At 43.1% G+C, this 10972-nt stretch overlaps 1 protein-coding gene across 1 annotated transcript; it reads left to right on the forward strand.

Annotated features, from left to right (window-relative positions):
* Window positions 1-697: 697 nt before the first annotated feature.
* tmem271 (transmembrane protein 271) lies at window positions 698-2301 on the forward strand. The gene has a single exon (XM_029770483.1). The coding sequence runs from the start codon at window positions 1058-1060 to the stop codon at window positions 1853-1855; it is 798 nt and encodes a 265-aa protein (XP_029626343.1). The 5' UTR covers window positions 698-1057; the 3' UTR covers window positions 1856-2301.
* The last annotated feature ends 8671 nt before the right edge of the window (window positions 2302-10972 follow it).

Raw genomic sequence — 10972 nt, forward strand, 5'->3', positions numbered from 1 at the left:
TGCAAGTCAATATTAGGAAGGTGTTCCTAATGTTTTGTACACTCAGTGTAGTGAAGGCCTAAAATATAAAATGTTGACATGCATTGATAAATAACTTCTTATTTGAATCAGTAGATCCAAGGTTAATTGTACAATGTTTGAATTTAATTCTGCTCCCCACCAACTTGCAGCTAAATTCCCAACACCCTAAAGTTGTCCCAAGACTCTGGGTGCCTACAAATGGGAACTAATATGGCACTAAATCTTGTCACGAACAAAAACAAATCCCGTCATCTCAGTGTCAGTCTAGAAATTGATTATGATTGGACACCTGCGCCTGCCTGAACGATATTATGTGGACAGTAATGCCTTAAATCACAGACATGATGTTACGTGCCTAGGTTGAAATTAAAATGGACCCAGACTAAAAAGCATGGGGCTATTTGTTTTATTTTCAAAGCAAAACCACATCATTGTGTGTCTGGTACCAATTATTCACGAGTCAGATTGGATATGACTTTAGCCAAAGGAGTAATGGTGTAGAGTGGGCAGCCAGTATGGCCATTCGCTTTTGTGCCGCAAGCCTGATTCTGAGCAATTTAAAAGCGTCCTTCTCCCCTGCGTCCTCCCCCGGAATAGTTATTCTGCGCTCCTAGCGCCACTCCACTGCCGCATGCTGTTTAGCACTCATTGTATGATCGCAATCACACGACGTGGAAATAACCACCGGTTTGAGCTTGTCGTCCTCCATAATCATTTCGAACCGCGTTTGGAGATGAGGATGCTTGCATAACAGTGTGGATGGGGGGCGAGCAGGGTCATGAGGGTGAACATTACCTTTCAGTTGGATTTCGGGGGTCGCTACCGCAGAAGGAACGCGCTCTTCCCATCAATAATTAATCCATTCCTGAAGCAGCGGGAAAGCGGGAGAGAGCACGCAGCTCCGGAGATCCAAGTTTTGAACTGCAGTCACCGGCGTATCATGTCACAATCTGACAGTGCTTCGAGACGGGCTGACGAGGAGGACAAAGGAGGATGAAGGAGGGAGAGGGACCGGGAGTGGTAGAGGAGGAATATAATGAAGTTGAGTGGGAAAGGACTGTGTACCATCGTGTCCAGCACCCTCCTCTTCGTCTGCGCCGTGAGCGAAGTTGTTGTCGGATTCAAATGCATCTCGCTGGGCACCAAAGTAAAAGTGCATTTTCACCTGTCGACCGCGGCTGGGGCTTTCTACTCGGGGATACTGGTCGGACTAGGACAGGCGCTGCTGGGCTTTGCGCTGCTTTGTTGCAAAGGGAAGCCCGGGTGTCGGAATTTCTTTCTCATGGGTATCCTGGTGTTTTTGTTGGGAGTTCTCACCGCTTTCTCCGGCGCAGTGGTGGACGGGGACACTGTGTCTCTTGTGGAGCGCAAATATTCCCATTATTGCCTAGACATAGACTCTGTGGAATTAACCACCATCTGCAACCAACTGAAGGATTATCAGAAAAGTCTAGTCCTCTCGACCATTTTTAGCACTTTGGAATGCCTTCTTGGGCTTATGAACTTGGTGATCATCAAAAGGTACAAAACAGCGCAATTTTACAGACGGAGGCAATCACATAGGCAGAGCGCGGGGGATATTCTTTGCAGTGAGGAGCAAGACTTCACCGTGTCCGAATTCCAACCGGTTTCCTATATTAACTTGGGGATATTTCACGTGTTCGACGAGGCAGGTGTGGAAGTACAATGCAGGGGCCACCCGTCTATCGAGCTCCCGGGTTATTCACCCACGGATCCCGAGCTCAACCATTCATACCCTTTTTCTTACCCGCTCCCGAACGAGCTACCGCCCGCGTACGAAGACATTTTCCCTGGAGACGAAAGTAACAAATAGCAACTCACTCAGAACAAACAAAGTTGCAACACGGGCTCTAAATTCTGCAATGACAATCACTGTATTTTCCACTTCGGCCTATTCAGTGTTGAGACAAACAATCGTGGAAAGATTCTTACCTAAACTGTTTCACTTTCACCGCCGAAAACGGTGATGCTTATTTTTCTTAGCAAAGGTAGCCTCCATCTGGTACACTGGCAGTATATGCACATCTACCATTATACTGCCAATGAACTCGCCTATTGCCATCGGTCAAAATAGTGAAAATTCCATGGTAATAAATATACTTACAACAGATCTATAAACCATTAGATGCTGCCATACGAGATCAGATATCAAATAAGCATTTGTGTTTTGAATTCAGATTGTATACACATCATATGCCCATATAGTTTGCTGTTGTTATTGTTTCCTTTAAACTATGAATAAAAGTGTATTTACTCTCACCTGATGTTAGAAGTTCTATTTAAAAGTCAACCTCCATTTTACCTTCATACTCTAACATCTACGCCTGTAATGAGTCTTGCACACCCAACAGGTGTAGCCCATTACATTATGCTAGTGCTTGATTGAACAAGATCATAGACAGGCCCACATCATTTTGACTCTAAAATGAAATTCCTTTACCATATACATGCAATACAGAAGTCATGAAAAAGTTGTATGTATTAGATGTATTCCCCTTCCACCTTTTTTCTCACTTAGCAGCGGGCCAATTGCTTGTATAACCTAATGGGTAGCCTGCATTTGTCCCACATGCTTCACTAAATGGCCACTAAACCATTGAATAATGGCACATTATTGCCCTACATAATGCACTACTTTTTTTTACCAGGGCCATAGGTCTCTGGTCAAAAGTAATGTACTGTATAGGGAACTGGGACATGCTGCTGTGATGAGCGAGACACTCTCCTCTCCCCCGATGCAAAATTAGTTCTGATAGAGTGAACAATAGGTTAACAATAGGTAGGTAAAGAAATAAAAACAACAGTAAAAAGACTATAAGGCTATATACAGTAGCGAGGCTACATACAGACACCGGTTAGTCAGGCTGATTGGGGTAGTATGTACATGTAGATATGGTTAAAGTGACTATGCATATATGATGAACAGAGAGTAGCGTAAAAGAGGGGTTGGCGGGTGGCGGGACACAATGCAAATAGCCCGGTTAGCCAATGTGCGGGAGCACTGGTTGTTCGGCCCAATTGAGGTAGTATGTACATGAATGTATAGTTAAAGTGACTATGCATATATGACAAACAGGGAGTAGCAGCAGCGTAAAAATAGTGTTTGGGGGGGGGGCACACAATGCAAACAGTCTGGGTAGCCATTTGATTACCTGTTCAGGAGTCTTATGGCTTGGAGGTAAAAACTGTTGAGAAGCCTTTTTGTCCAAGACTTGGCACTCTGGTACCGTTTGCCATGCGGTAGTAGAGAGAACAGTCAATGACTGGGGTGGCTGCGGTCTTTGACAATTTTTAGGGCCTTTCTCTGACACCGGCTGGTGTAGAGGTCCTGGATGGCAGGCTGCTTAGCCCCAGTGATGTACTGGGCCGTACGCACTACCCTCTGCAATGCCTTGCGGTCAGAGGCTGAGCAATTGCCGTACCCGGCAGTGATGCAACCAGTCAGGATGCTCTCGATGTTGCAGCTGTAGAACCTTTTGAGGATCTCAGGACCCATGTCAAATCTTTTTAGTTTCCTGAGGGGGAATAGGCTTTGTCGTGCCCTCTTCACGACTGTCTTGGTGTGTTTGGACCATTCTAGTTTGTTGTTGATGTGGACGCCAAGGAACTTGAAGCTCTCAACCTGCTCCACTACAGCCCCCTCGATGAGAATGGGGGTGTGCTCGGTCCTCCTTTTCCTGTAGTCCACAATCATCTCCTTAGTCTTGGTTACGTTGAGGGATAGGTTGTTATTCTGGCACCACCAGGCCAGGTCTCTGACCTCCTCCCTATAGGCTGTTTCGTTGTTGTCGGTGATCAGGACTACCACTGTTGTGTCGTCTGCAAGCTTAATGATGGTGTTGGAGTCGTGCCTGGCCATGCAGTCATGGGTGAACAGGGCGTACAGGAGGGGACTGAGCTTGCACCCCTGGGGAGCTCCAGTGTTGAGGATCAGCGTGGCAGATGTGTTGCCACCTACCCTTACCACCTGGGGGCGTCCCCCATTTCCCTCATTAAAATGCAAATCAATTTATAACATTTTTGACATGCGTTTTTCTGGATTTTTTTAATGTTATTCTGCCTCTCACTGTTCAAATAAACCTACCATTAAAATTATAGACTGATCATTTCTTTGTCAGTGGGCAAACGTGCAAAATCAGCAGGGGATCAAATACTTTTTTCCCTCACTGTAAGTTTTCCTTTTGTCCAGGTGGGAAAGGGCAGTGTGGAGTGCAATAGAGATTGCATCATCTGTGGATCTGTTTGGGCGGTATGCGGAGTGGGTCTAGTGTTTCTGGGATAATGGTGTTGATGTGAGCCATGACCAGCCTTTCAAAGCACATCATGGCTACAGATGTGAGTGCTATGGGTCTGTAGTCATTTAGGCAGGTTACATTTGTGTTCTTGGGCACAGGGACTATGGTGGTCTGCTTGAAAGATGCTGGTATTACAGACTCAGTCAGGGACATGTTGAAAATGTCAGGGAAGACACCTGCCAGTTGGTCAGCACATGCCCGGAGCACACGTCCTGGTAATCCGTCTGGCCCCGCAGCCTTGTGTATGTTGACCTGTTTAAAGGTCTTACTCACGTCGGCTACGGAGAGCATGATCCCACAGTCGTCTGAAACAGCTGATGCTCTCATGCATGTCTCAGTGTTGCTTGCCTCGAAGCGATCATAGAAGTGATTTAGCTCGTCTGGGAGGCTTGTGTCACCGGGCAGCTCGCGGCTGTGCTTCCCTTTGTAGTCTGTAATAGTTTAAGCCCTGCCACATAAGACAAGTGTCAGAGCCGGTGTAGTATGATTCAATCTTAGCCCTTTAATGACGCTTTGCCTGTTTGATGATTCGTCGCAGGGCATAGCAGGATTTCTTGTAAGCTTCCAGGTTAGAGTCCCGCACCTTGAAAGCGGCAGCTCTACCCTTTAGCTCAGTGCGAATGTTGCCTGTAATCCATGGCTTCTGGTTGGGGTATGTACGTACAGTCACTGTGGGGACGACGTCCTCGATGCACTTATTGATAAAGCCAGTGACTGATGTGGTGTACTCAATGCCATCAGAAGAATCCTGGAACATGTTCCAGTCTGTGATACTAAAACAGTTCTGTAGTTTAGCATCTGCTTCATCTGACCACTTTTTTATAGACCGAGTCACTGGTGCTTCCTGCTTTAATTTTTGCTTGTAAGCAGGAATCAGGAGGATAGAGTTGTGGTCGGATTTACCAAATGGAGGGCGAGGGAGAGCTTTGTATGCATCTCTGTGTGTGGAGTACAGGTGATCTAGAATTTTTTTCCCTCTGGTTGCACATTTAACATGTTGATAGAAATGTAAGTTTCCCTACATTAAAGTCTCCGGCCACTAGGAGCGCCGCCTCTGGGTGAGTGGTTTCCTGTTTGCTTATTTCCTTATACAACTGTCTGAGTGCAGTCTTAGTCTGCATCTGTCTGTGGTGGTAAATAAACAGCCACGAAAAGTATAGCTGAAAACTCTCTAGGCAAGTAGTGTGGCCTGCAATTTATCACAATATACTCTACTTCAGGCGAGCAAAATCTAGAGACTTCCTTAGATTTCGTTCACCAGCTGTTGTTTACAAATATACACAGACCGCCCCCCCTCGTCTTACCGGAGTGTGCTGTTCTATCTTGCCGGTGCAGCGTATATCACGCTAGCTGAATATCCATGTCGTCATTCAGCCACGATTCCGTGAAACATAGGATATTACAGTTTTTGATGTCCCGTTGGTAGGATATTCGTGATCGTACCTCGTCTAACTTATTGTCTAATGATTGCACGTTGGCGAGTAGTATTAACGGTAACGGCAGCTTCCCCTCTCGCCCTGACCAGGCATCCGGCTCTTTGTCCTCTGTACCTGCGTCGCTTCCTCTTGCAAATAACGGGGATGTCGGCCCTGCCGGGTGTTTGGAGAATGTCTTGTTCGTCCTCCTTGTTGAAGATAAAATCTTTGTCTAATCCGAGGTGAGTGATCGCTGTCCTGATATCCAGAAGCTCTTTTTTTGCTGTAAGATACAGTGGCAGAAACATTATGTACAAAATAAGTTACAAATAACGCGAAAATAAACACATAATAGCACAATTGGTTGGGCGCCCGTATAACTGCTGCCATTTCTTCCGTAAAATAATTGCATCGGCCATTGAGAGAGTATAGGCCTGTAGGTCTCATGGGTAGTAGTATACAACTGCAATGTCTTTTTAGGGCATTACATTTACTGTTAGAAGAATACATGGAAACTAGCAAAGGGTAATATATTTAGAGTTAGAAATCTAGTTAATGCGTTTTGAGTTTCCACTTCCTCAGGTGTTGAACCGCAAATGAATTAGCCTACGGTATTAGTGCACAGAAATATGTATGTGTTTCATCTCTAGTGAACAAAACAAAAAATCTGGAAATTCTGGAGTCCTATTTTGACAATAAAATATAGCAACTGTAGTCTAATTGTCAACCCATAATTCATGTCAATCACTGGATTTGGTTGCACATCAAAATATCTTGTGTCATGCATTCCTGCTTGGACTTGATAGATAAAACAACAAATTTCTTGAATACTTCAGTAATCTATTTAGTATACGTCTAATAAAGCACTATGAATTACTTAATAAGATAATTACATATGATTTGGGTCCGACCAAATCATGGACTAGTGACACCAACTGTAAAAGTTAGTGGCACCAGTAACAACAGGGAAAAATGTTTGTCTGAATCCCGACAGATAGACAGCACAACAGGGAGGCAAACAAAATGTCTAAAGCATAGACTGAGTTATAGTGGAGAGTTTTATCTCCAGTGGTGTTCTTACATACTGTATTTTATTTTTTAAATGAGCCGGTTAAAAAAGATGTGAAGGACCATGTCTCGTGCCCATATTGGGGGCTTTTGAAAATAGGGAACTTTCATTTTAGCGTACGAAGACATAAAGGTGAAATATTGGTGAACCATGGTGAAATATGGTCCTAGAATATTGCTGGGTCTGCTAGTTGTTGCAGTTCATTGTGGTCTATCGGAGATCTCAATGAGAAACTGATTTCTTGAATTGCCTAGGGACCACAAGCCTTGTTGCTGTCTGTTTTACCTTGGATATTTTACAGAACAGTTTGCATAAAGGGAAAGGGGATACCTAGTCAGTTGTACAACTGAATGCCTTCAATTGAAATGTGTCTTCTGCATTTAACTCAACCTCTCTCTGAATCAGAGAGGTGTGGGGGGCTCTGCCATAATTGACATTCACGGCGCACAGCGGGTTAACTGCCTTGCTCAGGGGCAGAACGACAGATTTTTACTTTGTCAGCTCAGGGATTCAATCCAGCAACCTTTTGGTTATTGGCCCAACGCTCTAGCCACTAGGCTACCTGCCGCCTAATAGGCTACCTGTATGATTATGCTCGCATGTATAGTTGTTGCCTACAGGAGCTATACTTCAATACACTTTATTTTGATACTAATGAAATGTCATCAGCAAGCACAAAATGTGTACAGTGTGTACTTGCAGTTACAATATATAGTGCTCAGTAGTGATCTTTCAGTATCAAACCTAGCAAGTCGTTTATAAGCAATTTGACATACTTTGTTACAAGGACACTATGATGTAAGGCGTGTCTATAATGTTACATTGATGGCATCTTGTCTTTCTGAAAGGTCTATTGTACATCAAAACATGTCAATTTAAAGGTGACTTTAAAGATATCCTCGGTTGATAAAATCCCTGCTGTTTAATTTGCTTAATGTAATCTATTGCAATCTAATGCAATCTTCTCACTTCTTTCCTCCTCACCTCATCCAATTAGTGATTATTCAAATGACAAGGAAAATAACAACCTGGGCTGTTTCAGAAGGCACATGCCCCAGGGCTGTTAATTAGGCTAATTAAAATGATTTCCCAGTTGTAAATTCAAATTTCATCGCTTATTTGTCGGCGAGATAAAGAGGGTAGGGACTAAGATTTACATGTATCTGGACATGCGCTGACACGTCTTGACTAATATGACTTTCGTGTGATGTGTGATCTCATCACGTACAGTAGAGTCTTTGAAAGCAGTGATACAGGAGTGTATTTTAGGCTCACTGTTTCACAGGCTTTTTAACTACACGGATTTACATCATGTGGGCTTCTGTCTTATTAGTGCTAATGCACTTTAGAAGACTGCAAGCGGTGAAAGGAGAGATGACCCATATTCTTTCTGACTCTCAAATAGCAATTCATAAGGAACTGTGGTGTTATCGCAGTGGGCTATAGTATTGAGGTTAAGTCGATGGCTCAGGGAGGGGATGACTTAGAATGATGACGTAGGTAGGCAATCTGATGTAGGCAATTTAACTCTGCGGAGGCCGGTGTGGGTGCATGTTTTTGTTCCAGCCAAGCGGTAACACATCTAATTCAACTAATCAGCTAATCATAATCTTCAATATAAACTTTTCGATTTGTTAAAGTGGGTGTATCCTACTGCTCGACTGGAACAAATGTCTGCACCCCCACTGTCCACGTCTAGATAAGACTGGCCACCTCTGTGTAGAGCAGGGATCATCAACTAGATTCATTTGCCGGCTGATTTTTTTCTTCTTGAGCAGATAGTCAGGGGGGCGGGAACATAATTACACATCATTTATAGACGGCAAATTGACCACAAGAAGCCCAAACAGATGACTAACACATAATCACTTCAAACCTTGCTTACATTTGTATACAATCACACATATCTCTATATTATGCGTGATAATACTGTGGAACAGATTTCCAAATTAAAATCACTTGAAAGCTGATTTGCCGATCTTTTTACAGTATTTTATGTCAATTTAGTTTTTGGGTTTTTAAATTGGGAGGCCGCGGACAAGCCAGTTGCAGAACCGTGGTGTAGAGGAAACGTAGCTCCTGGTATTGTGATGCAAACCATGTGTCTGATGCAGGCATTTTTTCCTGCAGTGTTTCTGTGTGTTTCTCTGTCAGTGCTGGCCCCCAGACAAGGTCCTGACACCTGCACTGTGGTTACTGCACTCACTCAATTGACAGGGAGGAAGAGGAAATGAGGAATGATGGAAGGGAGGGTGAAGAACAGGGCCTAAATCTTTCTGCTCAGCAAAAAAGAGCTGGCAAAGTGAAAATCACAGCCCTTTTGTCTCTCTTCAAATGTTCTTTGAAAAAAGCTACAATCTGGGATTTGTGTGTCAGCCCAATGGCAGTCCCACCACTTAACCGTTTACTGCAGTGGGCTAAATCAGGGTTACACAGAGTGTTTCTTAGTAGTCTTAAACAAAACTACTTTGAAGCAAAAGTATACACATCAATTCCTCTGACACATTGGTACGGTTGGCTTCTGGGTTGCAAGCGGGCGGGTGTTTAGAAGCGAGGTTTGGCGGGTCATGCTTCTGAGGGCGCATGACTCGACCTTCGCCTCCCGAGCCCGTTGGGTAGTTGCAGCGATGACACAAGATCAAAATTGGGGAGAAAAAGGGGGTAAACATCAGACACATGGTTATGGGCTTAAAATAAAGAAGACACCTGTACCATGGCAGATATAGAGTTGAAATGTATTACATTTTGAGTTTACATCCCAATATTACACTTTATATACAACAGAGAAGACTGAAATATAACAAAACTGTTAGACATAGAAACACCAAATTTTCGGGAGGGTTTTTGGAAATAATGTTGATTAATTATGAAATTATGAAAAATATAAATAACATTCCACCCGTGACCACTAGGTCATTTGACTGCAGAAAAAGGTTACACTGAAGGACTGGGCTGGAGAACTGTACCAAGTCTTACATTGACAGACACATTTTTGGTTGCAAAGACAGGTTATGACATCTGTAAATATCCCAGATTGCACCAAATTATTTTCAGCCTCATCAGTCTCAGGTGGAATCTTCAAACCCAGTGAGACGCGTTACATTAAAACAGCCCGTTCATTTGATGCATATCAAGTGTTTAATGAAACCTGTTTATTCAATTTGGCTTTATTGCTTAGCCTTTCTGGGCAATTCCACTGTAATGAAGCTGATTTACTACACTGCCTCTCGCCGACCACCAAGTGGATCATCTAAATCAGAGGACTGCGAGCCTATGTCCCAAATGGCATCCTATTCCCTATGTAGTGCATTCCTTTTGACCAGGGTCCAAACGGGTGTAATGCACTATGTAGGGAATAAGGAGCAATTAGGACATTGGTAGACCTTGAAAACTATATCACTCCGTATTCACCTCTCCAACTGGTGTCTTCATTAAAATACAGTACATGTATACTTCCCTATCAACTTTTACACCCTATTAGCATTATTTAGAAGTTAAAAAGGAGGTTTTGGATTGTATCTAACACAATCCATGAGAATGTACTAGGCCACTCAGTGAGAATTAAAATAGCCGACCTTTACAGACTGGAGTGAGGAAAAAGTAGTCCTTGTTATTTCCTTTCACAGTGAAAGAAATGTATTTTATGGAGGTTTATTAATAACTACAAAAATTACCACCCGTTTCTGCCAATTGTTTTAGTTTTGTTGCAGCAAGAATTGACACTGTCTGTTTGAGGACCTGAACACTGGAAAATATCAGAAAGATAACTCGCATGCTATTACAATTGAACCTTCACTGTGCCTACATAAATGTGAATTTTGACAGAAAATGTTGAAACCGAAATGTATAAACATGAGCTGTAATGACAAACGGAATTTAGGAATGTGTCTTAAAACCATGATTGGATTTATCTGCAAACCTCTCTGGAAATATGGCATTATAGCAATAATATGCTGTCTCATTTATTATATCAAATATACCAAATTCAACATGGATGTGTGTGGTCAACATTCCAAACAAGCCATTTTCATACCAAAAATGCAAAAACTATAAATCCACAGAAGGTGTTTATCTTTCAAATTGCCTCCACTATTTCACTTTGATAATAATTATTGGCAATTGGCTGATAAGACGACGAACAGAAATGTCAG

The sequence above is a fragment of the Salmo trutta genome, chromosome 13, assembly GCF_901001165.1.
Source record: "Salmo trutta chromosome 13, fSalTru1.1, whole genome shotgun sequence".
NCBI classification, from domain to species: Eukaryota; Metazoa; Chordata; class Actinopteri; order Salmoniformes; family Salmonidae; genus Salmo; species Salmo trutta.

What these genes read in the sequence shown, in the direction of transcription:
- tmem271 (XM_029770483.1), top strand. Translation starts at nt 1,058, where the DNA reads ATGAAGTTGAGTGGGAAAGGACTGTGTACCATCGTGTCCAGCACCCTC.